Source organism: Cervus canadensis, chromosome 31, assembly GCF_019320065.1.
Source record: "Cervus canadensis isolate Bull #8, Minnesota chromosome 31, ASM1932006v1, whole genome shotgun sequence".
NCBI lineage: Eukaryota > Metazoa > Chordata > Mammalia > Artiodactyla > Cervidae > Cervus > Cervus canadensis.
Genome location: NC_057416.1, coordinates 5,352,226 through 5,372,266, shown reverse-complemented (window position 1 = coordinate 5,372,266; position 20,041 = coordinate 5,352,226). Strand labels below are relative to the sequence as shown.

The following is a 20,041-nucleotide window of genomic DNA, read 5'->3' as shown; positions in this document are numbered from 1 at the left end:
AAGCACACATTTACTCAAAACCCAGGTGACTGCATAACCGACATGCTTCATCTGCACCGGGAGAGCCCGCTACAAAGAACATGCGGGGGACACTCTCGGGGAATCCCACAGACCTTTCCTAGGCAAGCATGAGCTCCAGGAAGACATTTGCTCAGGGACTAGGAGCAGGATCTGGCAGTCCCCATCCATGTGAAATAGCATTTCCAAAGGTGAAATCCCTAAAATCACACTACGTGGCAGCATCAGGAAACATTAACATCAGTTTTGGTGACAAGAGCTCTTAATCTGAACCCCATTAAGTTATCCCTCCCCCAAAGGAGAATTCTGTCCTCATTAGAATTGTGTTACAAAAAAATTACTGAACTTGTGAGTTTCATCAGTAAAAAATTGGTGGAAATGGTTTTCTCACTATACCTACATACCTTGATTTTGCCTGATCCACAAAGTTTAGGATATTTTGACTTGTCACAGGAAAACTTCACTGACTCCTGAAATACACTTAAAGATGAGGCAGTTCTGCTGCTCCATTGACACCAATATGGAAATGCCTGACACGTTTCAAAGACAAAAGACGACATTCAGGCAACAGGATACCATAGTCCTACGTATGCAGTAAAACCTCCCTAAGACGTCTTGAACTGAAGGCGCTTGTGGACGACTCCCCCCCTCCCCGAACATCTGGAAGGAAATGCACAATTGCTGGCACCTGTCTCTAGCAGACACCAACCACGGCCTGTTCACGAAGCACCCAGGCTTACATCCAAAACATCCATCACAACTGGCTTCTCATCACACCTGGAAACAAAAGCAAAGCACCCCTGGCTTGCCCCTGCCTGACAGCACTTCCTCCGTCGCTCTCAGCCCAGAGAGTAGCTGCTGCTGCAGTGGTCTCACTGCGGCTCCTACGAGCATTTTCTACCTCAGGACATTGGCACCTGCCGTTTCCATAGGCTGAAACATGGCCCCCAGCCACAAGGTACCTCTTCTCCTGTGCCCAGGCCTGAGGGCCGAAGCCACCACCTCCGAGAAGCCCCCCTGGGCTGCCTTCCCTAACCAGCACACTTCTGCTCATGCTTCTTGCTACCTGACGTGACGCTGACATTCCTGTGCTGTCCATCCATCTCATTAGGACATGGCATCTGCGTGTGTGGGGTGGGGGAAGACGGGGGTCACTGCCTGCTTCTCTCCCATCTCCCTGGGAATCAGAGGGGACCACGGGACACAACAGCTGCATGGAAATAGCTGCTAAATGAACCAGCAAAAGGAGGCGAGGTCCGGACAGTTTTACTCTTTTTAGCAATCTGTCTTACACTGAGCATGTGCTTGTTTCGTTTATGAAACTAGAAAACAAAGTTTGGAAAGAAAAAACTACTGGTTAATAGGGAACGTTTCATGCAAAGATGGGCACAACAATGGACAGAAACAGGATGGACCTAACAGAAGCAGAAGATATTAAGTGGCAAGAATACACAGAACTGTACAAAAAAGGTCTTATGGGCCCAGATAACCACGACGGTGTGATCACTCACCTAGAGTCAGACATCACAGAGTGGAAGTCAAGTGGGCCATAGGAAGCATCACTATGAACAAGCTAGTGGAGGTGACAGAACTCCAGCTGAGCCATTTCAGATCCTGACAGATGATGCTGTTAGAGAGCTGCACCCAACATGCCAGCACGTTTGGGAACCTCGGCAGTGGCCACAGGGCTGGAAAGTCAGTTTTCATTCCAGTCCCAAAGGGCAATGCCGAAGAGTGCTCAGACTACCACACAACTGTGCTCATCTCACATGCTAACAAGATAATGCTCAAAATCCTGCAAGTGAGGCTTCAACAGTACATGAACTGAGAACTTCCAGATGTGCAAGCTGGATTTAGAGAAGGCAGAGGAACCAGAGAGCAAATTGTCAACATCTGTTGGATCACAGAAAAAAAAAAAAAAGAACTCCAGAAAAACATCTACTTCTGCTTTACTGACTACACCAAAGCCTTTGACTGTGTGGATGACAACAAACTGGAAATTTCTTAAAGACACGGGACTATCAGACTTCCTCACCTGCCTTCTGAGAAACCTATATGCAGGTCAGGAAGCAACAGTTAGAACCAGACACGGAAAGACAGACTGATTCCAAATAGGAAAAGAATATTGTCACCCTGCTCATTTAACTTATATGCAGAGTACATCATGAGAAACGCTGGGCTGGAAGAAGCACAAGTTGGATCAGGACTGCAGGGAGAAATATCAATAATCTCAGATATGCAGATTACACCACCCTAACAGCAGAAAGCGAAGAGGAACTAAAGAGCCTCTTGATGAAGGTGAAAGAGGACAGTGGAAAAGCTGGCTTAAAACTCAACCTTCAAAAAACTAAGATCATGGCATCTGGTCCCATCACTTCATGACAAATAGATGGGGAAACAATGGAAACAGTGGAAGACTTTATTTGCTTGGGCTCAAAAATCACTGCAGATGGCAACTGCAGTCAAAGACTCTTGCTCCTCGGAAGAAAAGCTATGACCAATCTAAATGGTGTATTAAAAAGCAGAGACATCACTTTGTTGACAAAAGTCCATCTAGTAAAGCTATGGTTCTTCCGGTAGTCATGTAGGGATGTGAGAGTTGGACCCTCAAGAAGTCCGAGAGCTGAAGAATTGATGCTTTCAAATTGTGTTGCTAGAGAAAACTCGAGAATCCCTTGGACAGCAAGGAGATCAAACCAGTCCATCCTAAAGGAAATCAGTCCTGAATAATCATTGGAAGGACTGACGCTGAAGCTCCAATACTTTGGCCACCTGATGCAAAGAGCCGACTCACTGGAAAAGACCCTGATGCTGGAAAAGATTGACAGCAGGAGGAACGCGCAACAGAGGATGAGACGTTTGGATGGCATCACTGATTCGATGGACCCAAGTTTGAGCAAACTCTGGGAAATAGTGAAGGACAGGGAAACCTGGTGTGCTGCAGTTCATGGTGTCACAGAGAGTCAGACAGGATTGATCAAATGAATGACAACAATGACTTCAATGGTTACTTTTTAAAAAATCAGGTTTCTCCCTCCATGCACTTTTCTACTAACATTTATTTTTGAGTCTCTTAGTAACTTGTTCTCACAAGCTCTACAGCACATCTTAGATACTACCAAGGGCAATGAGTAAAAGTAAACAGAAAGCATAAATTGAAAAAAGACTTTTATTTCAACATCAGGATTTGGAGAGGCACAGCTTGATGTACAGACTGGGCTTTGCTGCTCCGCAGTTTCAGCATCTCTCGACCGTCTAAGACGGCTGCAGGCAAAGTGCATTTACCTTTGCTGGCTTCCCAAAGAGGGGAAATTCCAGGTGGGCCGACTATGGACCTCCTAAAACATCGGTGGGTCCTGATTTTACATAACAAAACAAACGGATACGGTTAGGTTACAAGATAGTTAGGTCTTTTCCTGCCCTAAATTCAGTGATTTTCTGTCTACTGAAATGACATACAACAAGGGGCATCTAGATGCCCTGACATCAGTGCACTGAGTACATCTGACCCCATCTCTGAGTCAGACTGAGCTGTTCTGGCGTCCTTCGCACACCCCGAGACCCCAGACCCCAGAGGGCCCTGGACGTGGGTGAGTCGCAGGGGCGGCCGATCGCTGCCCACAGCGCCGGGCCGCGGGGCGCTGCGCACTAGCCGAGAGCAGAGTCTATTTCACTTGACTTATGTTCGCACATCATTAAGTGTTGCTCAAAAGCGGCGATGACAGCAGAGAACGAGAACGTAAGGGTCAAGGTCAGGGCCTTCTTAATTACTGCAACTCTGTGTGCCCACTGTTTCCTATTAACTCGGATCTGACATCATTTTAAAGTAAATATTTTGAAAGCACATACCAACCATAAAGGAACATAAAATAAAGGTTGTCAAATTTTATGTATTTTATAAATATTTAATAAAGTTTTATATGGATGAGAAAGCTCAGATATAAAAACGTTAATAATACACAGACTAAATTCTCTGAGATGATTCTGAGGAGTCTAAACCCAAGGGAAAAATATGCAATACAACTATGTCCATTTCAATCCCTATGACTTCTCCATTTTAAAAAGGTTAAGACGGGTGAAAAAAAAAACATGAAGGTTAAGATGATTTCAGGATTTAACAAAATAATGAAGAATAAACTTGGCCTCACTGAAATTTTAACCCAATCTTTAGGTGGAGATGATTTAAGTTCATGATTTTTCACTTTTGACTGCTGAAACCTATTTGTGCATATAATCAGAAAGTCAAAAAGGTTTTCTACTGTTCTTACTTTTGCTATAATGGCATAGTCTGCTGCCATGGTTTTAATTAGATAGGAATAAATCTATTTAAATTATACACTTAAAGCAAATAAAAAGAAGTCTAAAAAGGTCTATTACAATGAACTACTTGCTTATTTTAAAAAAATATTTCTTCAGAACACCAGCTAGTTTTTTCAAAAATAAATATTGCTAACTTACTTCCATATTTATGCTTTTGTCTTTTTTTGACAAAATGCCATGATTTACACTGCCATAATTTCCCTTCTAAAATAAATAGCCTCACTGTTATAAACAGATGCATGATTTACACTGCTTTAATTTCCCTTTTAAAGTAAACAGCCTCCCTGTTATAAACAGATCATTTTAAAAGCTCTCCACTAGTGTGCATGTTTGCTCAGTGATGCTGCAGTGAGAGGCTACAGTGAAACCAGGACAAACACCCTCTCTAGGCCATTTTTCACAAAAAACAGCACCTATAGGACTTAGAGAAATGTATTCATAACAACAGGCTTAAGCAAGGAACCTAGAACCTCCTTAGGGCAGTAAGCTGTCTATTCCTCAGGAATAATGAATTTACCATTGTAAATATCAAACATACGTTCTTCAAACATTTTTTAAAAAGGGAAAAAAGAAATATTTTGCTTAAGAAAAAGCTGTTAGGTGTGGCAGACGGACGCCCTGTTGCACATTCTCAGAGCGCAGAGACCTGTAAAAGGAGGCTCACGTACTTTCTCTACTTCCCTGGGCTGGCGCTTCCCTCTCCGTGGATCCTTGCTCAGCACAGTCACCTACAGCGTTCAGCTCACCCTCACTGCGCGCCTCAGCAGACTCCGTCTCGGGAGGCGTGCCTTCTTTCTGCATGCTCTGGGTGTCAGTGCATTCTCTCCTCTCCTCCCTGCTTCCTTTCAGAGGGCTGGGGTCTCCCTGTGGTCCCGTCCGGGGGACGAGTCCACTGGGGGCGTGCGGAACGTCACCCCCAGCGGGGCGGGCATTGCCCCCGCCCTGGGCCTCGACTTGGGCACAGGGCCCGGGGGTCCCATCAGCAGCAGGCATGCCCCCCGAGGTCCCGCCGCCCAGCCCCGCGTCTGCCCCGGAGAGCGCAGGCCTCTCCAGGCAGGGGCCGGGCTTTGCCGTGGAGCAGGTGCCGAAGGCAGGTCTGGGGCCTCTGCCGATGAGGGAGAGGTCAGCCCTGTCCAGGAGACTGGTCCTCTCGGTCTTGGAAAGGCTCCTCTGGCCTCGGAGCGGAGAGGGGCTGGAGGGCAGCTGCTCCCCAAGAAGCCCCTCCGAGACCCTCTCCTTGAGATTGTCAGGAGAAAAGTAATCATCGTATGAGGACCCCTCGAGGGCCAGACTCTTGACAGCGGGCCTCCGCACAGAGCACAGGCCGCTCTCCGCCTCCCACAGCCGCAGGCAGGCTGCAGGGCGCTGCCTGAGGGACCGCCTCCTCTTCCGCCCCTCCTCTGAGGCTGGCCAGTTCTCCAGGGTCTTCCTTCTCTTGACGGAGGAGCCCATGGCTTGTGCACGGCCCTCGGGGTGGCCTTTCGTAGCAGAGGACACAGGAGACAAACGCTTCTTCCCGTCAGACAGCCCCTGGGCCGCCGGCCGCGATGGCTTTGAGACAGGGGTGACAACCCTGCCCGCAGCCCTGCTCTGCTGGGGGGTCTCTGCCTTGGGAGGACTGCTGGTGGATCTGGGAGGAGTCCTGAGACCCAGGGGACGGGGAGCTGCCGAGGGGCCGCCATGGCCTGTCTGCAACACCGGCGACGCAGCACACAGATCACTTTCCCTCTCAGTAATGAACTCGCCCCACTTCCTCTCCCGGGTCCCACTTGCAGAGCCTCCACAAGAATCGTCAGCAGACATGGGCAGACCACCGGCAGAAGAGTTGTCTGGAACACATGAAAGACAATTCACTTTTTAAGGGTTTAAATTAGTATAGAAGTACTTGTCAGTACAATACAACGATGCTCCCTGAGCGCAGCTCCTGGTGCAGAAGGGTCCTCCTCCCGCCCTGTCAGGACGCCTTCCAGCTGGCACTTCCAAGCAGGAAGGCCAGGCTCCCCGCGCCTCAGACAGGATGGGGTCGAGAGGCGGGAAGGCCGGGGTCCCTGCACCTCAGACAAGATGGATCGGGAGGCGGGAATGCGCTCCGGACGCCCACCCGCTGGGCGCCTGGCTCCAGGAAGAGTCATGGACCCCCGAGGAAGCTGGGACTCTAGATGGAAGGCTGCCACGTCCAGGCTCCAGCGCTATGGACTCCACACCTGAGGCGACAGCGGGTCTTACCCCACCCACAGCATTAACACTCTACTCAGAGGGGCAGAACGGAGGTAGCCCCCAGGGAACGGGGGGGAATCCCAGCAGGTGGACCGTGCCGTGTGTCCCGAAGCCCACAGCTGGAAATGCAGCACACATTTAATTCTATTAATAGCAGCTGAATAAGCTCAGCTCACTTTTCAAAAGGCTGACAAGCAGCATGACATGGCCTAGGAGTACAAGATGCTGAAGCCAGACAGCCTTGGTCAAAGCCTGGCTTGGTCAGCCAAATGGCAGGCCCTCGTACGAGCTGTCTGCCTTCGCCCTGGCCTGGTGCTCTCACAGAATGGGGACAGCAGTGTCCATGCCACAGGGCTAACAGGAGAACCGGCTGAGACGAAACAAGGAAATCCCATTATAGCTGCCACTCGTTTCCAACTTACATGAAATAACATGCATCAGGCATGAAGTACAAAAGATGGAGATAATTCAAGACACGTGGGCAAATAATTTCAACACAAAGAGATTAAAGACTAAACCACGCACAAAACGAAGCCTCTGTTTAAACTCCCAGTATCTTGGTTGTCCTTTCTTATTGTGGTGGCTTTCAGAAGACAGTCCGTAACAGTTCACAACTTTTGAATCTATTCCTGCCACAGACCACTGTTATTTACATGGCCCCTGGTGGCTTGGAGGTTAAAGTGTCTGCCTCCAATGCGGGAGACCTGGGTTCAATCCCTGGGTCGGGAAGATCCCCTTGAGAAGGAAATGGCAGCCCACTCCAGTATTCTTGCCTGGAGAATCCCATGGATGGAGGAGCCTGGTAGGCTACAGTCCGCGGGGTCGTAAAGAGTCAGACACGACTGAGCGACTTCACTCACAATGGGGGCTGGAGACACAGTTTTAAGAAATGGAATATGACCAGAAAGACAACACCCAGGAAAAGTGATCATTTAGAGTGAAATAAGGACTTCCACATTTAGAGAACCACATTCATAATACAAAACTCTAATTTTACCAATTCTTTCCAACACTGCTTCTAATTAGAAATCCTCTTTGTTTTTTATCTCCTGCAGTTTTTGTGATCTATACCTACTTCCCGACTTGTTCATACATTCATCACACACTGTGTGAACCAACTCTCTCCTGGCTCTATCGGTTCCCAGTACCATAAGCTCAGTGCACAGTTTAAATCACTGTATGGTTTAAACACAGTACTTTAAACTCACTGTAGTTTAAATTGCATGCAGATTGGCTCATGTACAATTTTTTTTTTTTTTTAACGAGCAATTGATTCTGTGCCAAGAAAGCAAATATCTAGGAGAAAAAGCAGGGGAACCAAAAACGTGCTTAAGTCATATAATTTCTCATGCCTTAAGTTTAGTAAAGCATCTGTTTTTGTAAATTACGATACCTAATTTCAGAGTAAAATTCACAAATTCTAGCTTTTAATTGTTTTTCTCATTAGAAAAAACTTCAAACAGGAAAATCGTATTATCAATATTAAATATATCACAGAAAAGAAAATAATTTTACCTGAACACAAAGTATCATGTGAAAGGTTCAAAGATGCTTCATGCAGAGAGTTCACAGTGTTATCATCAGACTGTTCAATCATCTGGGAGGCTGAAAAAACAATCACAACTCCTCATTAACACAGCTCTGAGCTCTGGGAGCAGATGAGGCTGATAGCAGGCCCACTCCTTCTGCTCTTGTATGACACACACACAACTTACTCCTTGTACTTCCTATTCTAGACTTCAGCAACACAATAAGCACAAAAACTAAGTCTTACTCAAATCTATTGCTGATAAGAGTCATTAAAATATAGTTATACAAGTCATTCCATAAAAAAAGGCATAAACCCCTAGGATAATAAAATTTGGAAGGGATCTGGGGAGTCGGCCACCTTGAACCTAAGTAGAAGCTCAACAGAGGCAAACAGAACCTTTCAGTCAGTCTCACTGCGCCACAGCCAAGGCCTTTTTTCACAATAATCACAGACAGCTGCCTCTTTGAGCAAAGCAGTGGTTCTCAACCAGGGATCGCCTGGGCACCCAGCAGACACCGCTGGGCGTCACGGGTCGGGGGGGGGGGGGTGTGGACCGTGCGCATGTTGCGGGCATCGAGCAGGCAGGAGCCAGGGACACTGCCGAACCTTCCGTCAGGCACAGGACTGCCTCTCCAGCCCCGACGTGTAGCGTGCAGAGGCTGTCAAACCCTGGAGGTTTCACAGGGAACCTTCAGGTGATCAGTGGTTTAACAAGCAAGGCCATGGGTGTTATTTTCAAAGGCCCTGCAGATCAGACACAAAATCGATACCTTGGTCACACAGACAAAGACTTTGAGGAGACTATAAAGGATACTTTTCTGAGAAAACAATTATAAAATAAGAATAGACCATGATAAGGAAGGTAAGCACAGAGACAAAATTTTCAGTTGTTTTAAACTGTGCTGGAGGCAGTTATATATAGCATAATTAACACTGCAAAGTAATGGAGCAAAGTTTAAGGCAAATTACTCCACATACATATAAAGGCAAATACACAATTATTTGCTGAACCAATTTGGATATTCCCCTAGGACACAGCTAGTGTCCTACCTCAACATCCATTCCCATCTTCCTCTTACAACAGAACCAAATTTAATTAGTGTGAATACACATCCCAGTTAAGACTATATGTCAGTCTTGCTTGCCGGGCCCTGCAGACGACTTGGTTTTGTCTCCTACTTCCTAGGCTAAAACTACTGCATTCCCTTAGCTGTGTCATCCTGAATACCACTGGCCATTCTAAACTTAACTGGAAGATTAAATTAGATGTATGAAAACAAACACACAGAACTGTATTATATTTCCTGCTTATCTTTTGCCTCTGCAGCTCTTGAGCCATACATGGCTGCATTAACCTGCAAGCAGGAATGGCCACAGGACTGGGTCTGGCCAGCGGAGCCGGCAGTGGCGGTGGGCAGACGCTGGTGGGGCTGCTCACAGGGAGCTGGCCCTGCGAGACGGGGCCCAGGCTCTTCAGGACACCACCGACACAGACCCTCAGCCCTGCCTGCCGCCGCCTCTGTCAGGACAAAGAAATTCAACATGTTTATCTGTTATTGGCGGCCACAGCTAACCTTATAACCTTAACTACCCACTGCATATGATACACAAACATAAACTCAGGATAGATGAAATAACTAATCTTAAACTGTAAGAGTAATAGAAGAAAATGTAACAGCTACAACAACTTTAAAACCTTGTGCAGTAGGAGTCCTACACATCACAGGAATTCTGAAGGCCAGAAGGAAAAAACAAACAGGTTTGTCTACCTTAAATATACCGTATCTGTTTCTTACCAAGTCACCGTATGTTAGATGATAAACAGCAGAGTCTGTGCATGTTATTCAACAGTCTATTTGCTGAGTGCCTGATACATAAGTACAAGTGCTCACACAAGAAGCTGGGAGAGAATCCTTGTAACACATAATTAGCTCTTACAAATCAGAAAGAAAATAATGCATAACAGGTACAAAGATTCAGGGATAATGTACAGAGCATAACATTTAAATGCAGTGATGTGAAGACCCCCAACCTCACTAGCAAACTCACTGGAGCCCTCAGAAGTGAATTAAACAGAGAATTGCAATGTTTCCATCTCAGATTGAGAGAGACGTGAAGACTAATGCCATCCAGTTTCCCAAGGGTGAGACACTGCAGTTCTCACAAACGACTGGCAAAGGGTGAAAATGGTACAAACCTTCTGAAGGGCAATCTGACAATATCTACCAAAAACGTTAAAGTCTGCCTTTGTGACTTAATATTATTGCAAATACATGAAATACACAGAAACACATTGATGTAGAAGCATGTCCACTAGCATGTGGGTTATGAGAGCAAACAGTAGGGAGCAAGCTGGATAGCCAGAAAGGAAGATGACCACATACCATGCAGCTAAAAAAAAAATAAAAACTGCAGCACTATCGCTATTAAAAAAACTAGAAAAATAGACAATGCAACATCTTAAAGACAAACAAACAAACAGATATTCTACACCAAGATACTTCTAAATGAAAAAAGGTTTAAAGTAAGAGGTATGCCATGATCTAATTTAGGTAAAGAAAAATGATATCACTGCAAAGAAAGATACAGAAGCCTAATATTTTTCATGACTACATGGATGACCCACTGACAAAGACCTGGAGAAATACATCACACAAAACTCAGGTTACCCAGGGGCAGAGGAGAATCAGGTGGGAATCAAGATGGATGTTTATCACAAACAATACACTGGTCAACGTTTTATGAAAATGTGCTTATTACTTAAAAATTTAAGATAAAAGAAATAAAAAGTAAAAGGTAAACTTAATCTAAAGTTAAGACACTAAATCTATAATCAAGACACCTAATCTAAAGCAAACTTCAGAAGAGGGGAACAATTACTTTTTTAAGAAAGAAAAATCCCAAATATATTAAATACCAAATGTATACAACAAATAGGGTTTTAAACCTGGAGAATACTAAAAACCCAATATATTCTTAAAAAACCAGAATAAATCGAAAGATTTTCTGGAAGAAAGTATCAACAAAGTCTACTCTGAAACACTTAGAATCAAGAAACATCAGCTAAAATAATTATGTAAAAGAAAAAGCCCTTTCCACGACTGATTCACCTAGTTCACAAATCTCCCTGTATCAAGTGCCAGCACTTACAGGTGGGGGAAAGGTTTTCCCGTTTCTCCTTCATCTCCTGCAGCCTCTTCTTCATTGCACTGTGGTGGCCCCTGTAGACTTTACCTGTTGGACTGTACATCAATGAGCCATTAGATTCAAATAAGAGGACAGGAACATTGGTACCTGAAAATAAACAAATATCCAGTTTAGTTAAAAACTGCCTTCCTTCCTCAACAATGTTATTCCTTTAAGGACACCCTTGTCCCCCTTCCGCAGGTTTCCCCTTCCCTGCTGACAGACACACAGAGACCCACAGGTGAACTTGGCGGCAAGAAAGGAGCTCAAGGCACCCCCGGAGCCCTGCAGGGGCGGGCTCAATGTGAGCGACACCAGCTAGGGTGGCCTGGAGCACAGGAGGCGGTCAGCGCTGACCCATCAGGGAGGCGGCTGCAGGCACCGGGTAAAGAGGCTTGATTTGTCAGGCAAAGGAAGGACTGAGCTGAGGACAAGGGATTCAGCCAGATTTCTGGAAAGTTATCGGGCATCACGCGCAGGCTCAACACCTAGAGGAATGAATGCTTTCTACTTCTATGCTAAGCATTATAGTTTAATAAAACTGCTTATCTATATCAGTGATGTGTCAAGACTGGTCTGAAATAATGAACTGAGAGACCAGTGAAAAAGGTAAAAAAGAGAAATACTAAGAACACATGAAGTACTTCAAAGTCGGATGATCTTTGAAAGTATTTTTCTAAATCATTAAAAGAACGTATCATCTAACATCTGACTACTCTGGATAACAAAATAAAAACACCAAGTCCTGGGTAAAAATACACACACACACACACACAGAGACAGACAGACACACACAGACACACATATATATAAAGAAGAAATAAAAATGGATTCATTCCAATAGGGTTAATCAAAGATCACATCTTTAATAATCATCCCTGGGAAAAAAAAAACAGTTCCATTAACCTGGTGAAATGATTAGCTCTACAGTGCGGCCCAATGATGGCTGTGGTCAGGTTCCTGCAGTGACCTGTGTCTCCGACCTGGGAGCCTAACACTGTGCCCCTCAGCACGGCCCCCAGGATACAGGAGTCAGCCGGCAGACGAGGCCACAAGCACAGACACGAGCACCAAGGACACCCTGCGTCTCTCGGCTTACCCAGAGTGGTTTTCTGCTGCTGCAGCTCTTTAGCCATTTTCTCAAATTTCTTTTGCAGTCTTTTATCATTTTCTGGTGTCTTGGGAATAAAATCTTTGGGCTGCATACACTTGCGCTGCACAAGAAGAACACAAAAATTAATACCCTACTGCATTTGTGCAAGACAGGAAAAGAAACTTTTCACACACACTGCTGATATCTTTTGAAAAATCAACAATAAAACCTTCTTGGAGCGGTATTTCTTGCACTATATGTGAATTCGTAGTATTTATTCTTCCTACAACTGTGAGAACATAGACAAAACTTAAGACTGAATAAAGCGCTATATGGGCCTTTTCTGGTGGCTTAGTAGTACAGAGTCCGTCTGTCAAAGCAGGAGACGCGGGTTCCATCCCTGGGTTGGGAAGATCCCGTGGATGAGGAAACAGCAACCCACTCCAGCATTCCTGCCTGGAGAATTCCATGGACAGAGGAGCATCACTGGCTACAGTCCCTGGGGTCACAAAGAGTCAGACATGACTGAGCAACTGAGCACCTAGGCAAAGAGCTATATGCTAAATAGCTGTTTTCTGAGGCATTTTCAGGGTCTTTGCATCGTTTCCATGAGGATTCCTGAAATTAGTCTCTTTTTCCTAACTTTTGCTACTTCTGTTATGTGCTCCTGCCGTCCCCCAAAAACCCTGACATGGTAATATGACACAAAAGGAATTATAATGACCAAAGAAGAGAGCCATTCTTTAATCTTGCCTTACTGTCGTCAAGTCACAGTAACTCCACTCGGCCAGTAACTGTGCACGCAAAGCGCGACCAACGAGGAAGCCCGGGGCAGGTATCCAAGGAAGTCACTTCCCAGCCCAGCGTGCTCATGTGGGTCCCAGGCTATCTCCTTTGTCCCAATCTACAGGAAGAACTTCTTAGCCATTCAAGGCCGGTGCTACACTGTGCTCTCGACTGGCACCCTGCTCAATTCCTTAATAACTCACTCATTCATCATTTAACAGAAACGTTATTGTGTCAGACACTGGTCTTAAAACATACAAAGATTCTTGCCATCAAGGAGCTCATACTCTGAAGGAATGACAGAAAATATACACAACAAGTAAGTTAAGTTGCACGCGTGTGAGAAAGATTAATTCCAGCAGGCCTGAGGCTGGCCTGAGCCGTCTTTGCCAAGTACCTGCATAGAACGCAAGGTACTGATCAGCAGTGCAGCTTTGGGCCTCTGGGTCCCTGGCGGCGGCAGGGGGCGTGTGCCCCTGGCAGATGGTCAGCATCGCCCCTTTCCGGTGGCCGGGCCTGCTGCTCGGGAGGTGACGCAGTGAAAAGGTGGGCAGGTGACCAGCAGAACATACGAGACCCCGGGGGCCTGCGGGTCCGGAAGCAGTGTCACCCACGAGGGGCCCCGTGCCCGAGAGACTGGCTGCCCCTAGTTCTACAGTGCGCAGAAGGCGTGAGCGCCGTAAGGAAAAAGGCGGGGAGGGTCAGGACGCCGGACGGTGGGAAGGACCCGCCTCCATAAACGGGAGCCACAGGGCCGCTCCCTGAGGCGCCCCCATGGGACTCAGAGAGCCACCTGCGGGCGGATGAGGGAAGCGTGTCCAGACAGCGGAACAGATGGTGCGACGGCTCTAAAACACAAGTGCATCAGGTGAGTCTGAAGAACAGCAAGCAAGAGGGTCAGGCCAGCAGCAGTGAGGGAGCAAAGCAGAGCGCCCCCTCAGAGGCCAGAACAACAAGGCTTGGAGTCAGGTTAAATCTGCAACTGCACTTGGACAGGGGAAGCAAGGGGAGTGCCTTTAGGGACGAATAAATCCTTAAGTAGTGAAGGGTGTGAGCAGACAATATTAATGCTTCAGATTAGGAAAAATTTAACAGATGAGTAATATTCAGCACAGGTTAGTGTCACCCTTGTACACTATTGGCAGAACTATGTAAGTCCACTTCTAGATATTCCACTTGGAGAAATAAATCATCAATGAGATCTCAGGGTGCCTGAACCCAAGAGATGTCCATGCCATTTAACACAAAGCAGAAGTCAGTGGAGCCACACACACACTGACATGAGAACATGGTCTAAGCGAGGAAGAAAAAGTAACCCACCAAGAATACATGCAATGCAGTAGAACCCAGCTCACATAAAACCCACGCATGCACACACGTGTACCAAAGATAATCCACTGCAAGAACCCAAATCAAACTGAAAACGGTTTTTCGAGGAAAGGGAAATTAGGAGAAATCTGCCTGATCTGAGTTTACACAATGCACGTAATGAAAATGTGCTTTTATTGGCAATGTTTATATTAAACACTTGCCTTTAAAGCAGTAGACACAGCTACTGCGGGTCTATAATAGTCACTACCGTCCGACACGATCTAGACAGACACTGAAGTTTTCAGCCCTGCATGAGCGTGTTCCAGGTTGTCTGAGAAGAAATGTGAAGGAGATACAGGATTTACCATTTTTAGAAACCATGGGGACATCCACAGGAATGTCTCCCCTAGTCTACAGGAAATGTATAGCTCTCCTCTGCCTGACTCAGTTTGGAGTCTGCAAATCTCTCCAACAGGGATTCTCATGTGATAATAAACTGCCATTTCACAGTCAACAGTTCACCCTCAGATGCAGAAATCAATTAAATCTTTGAAATAATAAAGTGAAACAGATCAAGTGCATTTCACTACAGACACAACCAAATCCTGAAGTCATTACCAGAGCACCTGTGGGTGCTGGTCTCTGGGCTACTGTCAGTTATCCTATGGCCAAACAGTCTCTTCCATTTCTTACCAACTCCATCAAAGCACTCCTGCAATAGAATAATCTATAACCATTAAACAATGCTGTGTGAGAACATTACCACCAATAGCAATTCTTAAAGACAATGCGAATATATTCCAGAAAGTTTTTATTTTCTAGGAATAGAAAATGAATAAAGCTGTAACTGCCTTGGTCCACACTAAAGTCAGGTACTTACTTTTTTTTTAAGCAGGCTTGGTAGGTGTTGGTTAGTGTTGGCTGCAGGGAACAGCGACTCATCAATGTGCGCTCCAGCTACCCTGCATCTGCGGAACCAAGATAGGGGTAAAGAGCATGTTCCCATGAGAGTCACACAACATTCAATCTGCACACGTGTCAGTCAGCAGAACCTCTGCATGGGCCACTTTGACAGAGTTCTTTATAATAAGCGCATTTATCCTCAAACACAAACGGCAATACAAATTCAACTTGCCAAAACCTTCTCTAACATGGTGTTTAAGAAGAGAAGTGAGAAGGCAGCCATTGCTACTGCTGCTAAGTCACTTCAGTCGTGTCCGACTCTGTGCGACCCCATAGAGACGGCAGCCCACCAGGCTCCGCCGTCCCTGGGATTCTCCAGGCAAGAATACTGGAGTGGGCTGCCATTTCCTTCTCCAGAGATGGCAGCTAAGGGAAGTGCAATTTTTACGTAACAAGTTTAGACTTGCAACAACACTTCAAAAAGATCAGTGTGTGGCACTCACAGAGGCAGAAGCACGTGCCATTAAACGCATAATTTAAGAGTAGACAGGCCATAAAACGAATAACCTAGAGCTAGAAGGTCCTACAAAAACAGGCCAGAAAGCTTGCCTTTCCTCCAAAACTGCGTCCCCCTCCTGTACGTCTGTCAAGGCGTCGCTGCTACCTGGCGCCCCAGGTCTGGGTCCCGGCCACCCCGGGCCAAGCGGCCACCACGGTCGCGGCCACCCAGGGCCAAGCAGCCACCACGGTCGCGGCCACCCCCGGGCCGAGCGGCCACCACGGTCACCCCTGGGCCAGGCGGCCTGCTCCCACAGCGTCCCATCTGCTGCCCCTCCTGCGTCACCGCTGACCCCCCACCTGCCAAGGGGATCCCCCCACCACTACCTACTTCTGAGCATTCACCTGCTCAAACATAAACAACTACAACGATTTTCCAAACAATTTTGTTCCCTATGGTTTCTCCTCTCCTGGTTTCATATAAGACTGAAATTTTAATCTTAAAACATTGTATTCATCTTTCCATATCCCAGATCAAACACCTTCTATCACTCTTGTGTTTACATAATTATGTCACCAATCTGCTAAGGCTTTCTAAAATAAGGCCCCAATCACATCTCTGACTGTATTTCATAAGACTATTACTCTGTTCAACATTAATATGCAAATAAAAGCTGAAAATATAATAGAATACAATGGAATAAAAAAAAAGAATGAGGTAAATGTATCCATGGTGATATAGAAAGGTCTCTAAAATAAGGATGAAAAGGCAATTTTAAGAGTGTGTGTTTGTGTATGGTATTATACAGTCAAGCATTTCCCACTTGAAAAAATTTTGGGAGGTGACACACCAAACTGACAATTTGTTGTTGTTTAGTCACTAAACTATGTCCGACTCTTCTGTGACCCCATGGAATGCAGCCCCCCCAGGCTTCTCTGTCCATGGGGTTCTCCAGGCAAGAACACTAGAGTGGGTGGCCATTCCCTCCTCTAGGGGATCTTCCCAGCTCAGAGATCGAACCTGCATCTCCCGCACTGGCAGGCAGATTCTTCACCACTGAGCCACAAGGGAGAGCCCTCGCCAGTTACAAATCTCAACGTGTGACTTGAGGGCAGAACTGTTTTCATAAGAACACCTTCTGCCTTGCAGTTCCCACTCCTCACCCTCACAAGCACACAACACATAAAGCTCACCAACTACCTCCTCCCCACATGTCAGGTGCAGACGCAGACATGCAAAGGGCCTAGGAAGCTACCAATTTTACCTCCAGCACAGCTTACCAGCTCCGCCTGCTCAGGAGGAATGTCACCCACTTCCCACTGTTACAGGCAACACAACAGACAAAAACAGGTGGCGGGGAAACACCCGAAGAGAAGACGTGATGAGACCTGGGATCATCCTATGGACATGGACACGGTGGTAAGGTCGCGACCAGCGGCGCCGTGTGGCTCAGCCAGGCCCTGAGAGCCTCCTCCAGCCGGTGGGGAGCAGCGCCTTCCCTCCTACCCAACAGCCAAGGAAACTGAGGCTCACAGGAAACCATCGACAGAGTTCACAAAACCAGAAGCCTCCTCCGCTGTCAGCAGCCCCGGAGCTGTGCCCCAGCGGGCAGAGGCACCCCTGACCCCAGACGCGCCTCCATGAGGCAGGACGGAGCCGTCGTGGACACACTCCCTGAAGGCGCTGGGGGCGACCCTGGATCCGTCAGCGACGCAGGCACCCCGTGCGCGCACATGCTGCGGAAAATACTGGTGCCTCTACGTCAAAACCACGCTCATCAGGCGATCAGTCACAGTCTACAGCGGAAACAGAAAACACTCACCAGCTGGGTTTCTGCCTGTCTTCAGCAAAGGACAATGACACCAACTCCCCACCTAGTGGTTGAGAAGAGAAGTGTTGGCTGCCGCTGCCCTGGGAGCCCGGGGATCGGCCCAGATCCCCCAACAAGTCCTGCTCTGGACCCAGCGAGGCGAGCCGGACCGCAGCGCGGCCCCCACGGCTGCTGGGGACCCCCGCACCCCGCACCCTCACAACCAGTGGGCAAGTCATTCTGCACAAGGGTCTGAATCCCTGCGCAGAAGGGCTGGGCGCTGAAGGGGTCCACGAGCAGGTCCTAAGGCGAGGACGGCGAGGAGCGGCTCCGGACTGCAAGCGCAGTCCTGCCAGGGGCCTCGGCTCCCGCCCCCACCAGCGCCTAGGGAGGGGCGTGGGGCAGCACGCGGAGTGAGCCTCAACCAGCAGCCTCAGCGGGGCTGCAGCCGTCTGGGGCAGCGCCCTGCTCGCGGCTGGGGTCTGTGCTCCAGGCGACCTTCCGGGAGTGATCAGAGAGCCAGGGTTTGAACATGGCCGAAAAGAAAGAGAAGTTTCCTAACCGTGTCTGAGGGAGGGGTACTCGAGGGAAACACCACCAGTGACAGAACAGCATCCGCAGGCCGGCTCGGTGGTCCAGCATCCCACGCTGCGCCTACGCGGTGCGCACCCAGCAGCAAAAGCCATCTCCCGTGAGCTCTATACTGCAGATGCACCCAGGCTAGCCCGCGGGCCAGCTCCGGCCTTCTCCCGGGAGGCAGCACTTTATTATGCTCACTCCTGCTCACAGATCTTCAAATTAGAGGATGTGTGCGCCTGGGAGACAGGAAAACTTTTTAAACAGTAAGCAGACAGGGAGAGTTTGAGGCAGTAAACTGCAATCCCTGCCTTCCATCAGCTCCTGCTGCAGCCTGAGCTCAGGCCAAGAACCCCAGAAGCTCTGCCTCTCTCCACCGCGCCCTCTCACACTGCCAGGCCATGCTGACCCCCTGGACTCCCCACCAGAAGCCCCCACATCCCACCCCTCTCACCCCAGGGCCTTTGGAATTGCCCTTAAAAGGCTGACCAGCTCCCTCCTAACTGAGTCAGGGCATATGCTGGGGAATAAAAGCTTCTGGCAAAATGAAAAGAGGGACAATGGACCCCACAAGTCTGATGACTCTCCTCCTTCATTTAGCGAATCCTAGGACACCTGCCTGGGCCTATCACACGTATTTCTGTCAAGAGTGAATCTTTAAACGAAGTGCTCTGCCCAGGACCGAAGCTGAGACACACTGCAGAGAGGGGAGGGGGCCACCCTGCCTTTTCTGTCCCCCAAACGCAGCAGCGAGGACAGAGGGGGACCCAGGACAGCAAAGCAAGTGTCTGATGATGGAATGGCCTTGCCCCCAACACGTGAAACGACAAAACTGCTGAGCAATCTCGATGTCCACGCAGGAGGTGCCATGAGCTAGCAGGAAAGGCATCTTTGGGCTGGAACGGCAGGTCCCCACAGGAACTCACCGACGGACTATGCATGGATGCTACGGAAAAAAACGCATGGCACAGATACACATCCGTATCATCACTAACTCTGCCCCGAGAAGGTGCAGGAGCAGCAGCCCGTGGCGATGAGTATGCCCAACTCCCCTCAGATTTTAGGTCCAAATACTATTTTTCACTAAAAGGAATCAGGGCTCCTTGGAGAAAAGGCTGAATCCAGGGCTGGCAAAGAGGAAGTACAAGCTGAGTTTGAACTAAACTGTGCCAGAAGAAAACGGAAGTGTCCAGAGAATGACAGAGAAATGATAAGCTAAGACAAGTCACCGTGAACGGGCTACCACTGGCCACTGGGGGACAATTCAAACCTTAAAAGGAACATTGAAAGGAATGAGATATGATCCTCTGGATATAGTACACACACACACACACACACAGTGTGAGGAGGGACAGTTATCTGCACTGTTGGAAAGTACCTCCCTCAAAAGCCGAGGGGGTGAACTCGCCCCAGGGGAGCGGCCTGGGAGGCACCGCCACCAAAGGGGACCCGTGACCACTCCCAAGCTGACCCTCCATGACACAGACCCCGGAGCACCCTGACTCAGCCCCAGAAGGCTGCTGGTTGCGTCTCCTCGGCTTTCTCCCCTTGGAGCCCTTCCAGACACTATGGGGGCTTCCGGGGTGAAGCCGATGGCTGGCAGGTGTGTGGCTGGTGAGATCAGCGTGGGCGGCCACGGTGTGGCTGTGCAAGGACATGTGCCCGTGTATAGGAAACAAACACAGGGGCGGGGGGCCGGCTCTCAGACGCACAACGGCATTGACTGGGAACTGGGCCCCCAGCTATCTGACTGTGACTGCTAAAAAAACCCTAACTTTCTGATCATGCTTG

At 48.0% G+C, this 20,041-nt stretch overlaps 1 protein-coding gene across 14 annotated transcripts in view; it reads right to left on the bottom strand.

Annotated features, from left to right (window-relative positions):
• MCPH1 (microcephalin 1) overlaps positions 1-20,041 on the bottom strand; it is a 220,651-nt gene that overhangs the window by 184,062 nt on the left and 16,548 nt on the right. For 8 of the 14 annotated variants that reach the window (XR_006266847.1, XM_043454468.1, XM_043454476.1 and 5 more), the window contains exons 4-8: positions 15,343-15,430; positions 12,372-12,486; positions 11,237-11,380; positions 8,071-8,160; positions 5,007-6,167 (exon numbers count right to left, since the gene is read on the bottom strand). Coding sequence is in view for 13 of the 14 variants with exons in the window: in XM_043454468.1 (XP_043310403.1) it covers positions 5,007-6,167; positions 8,071-8,160; positions 11,237-11,380; positions 12,372-12,486; positions 15,343-15,430 (1,598 nt within the window). In the remaining variant the exon portion in view is untranslated. Of the gene's footprint in view, positions 1-5,006; positions 6,168-8,070; positions 8,161-11,236; positions 11,381-12,371; positions 12,487-15,338; positions 15,431-17,144; positions 17,264-17,686; positions 17,739-18,236; positions 18,490-20,041 lie in introns of all 14 variants that reach the window. The other 6 variants (XM_043454471.1, XM_043454473.1, XM_043454470.1 and 3 more) reach the window with 6 other exon arrangements.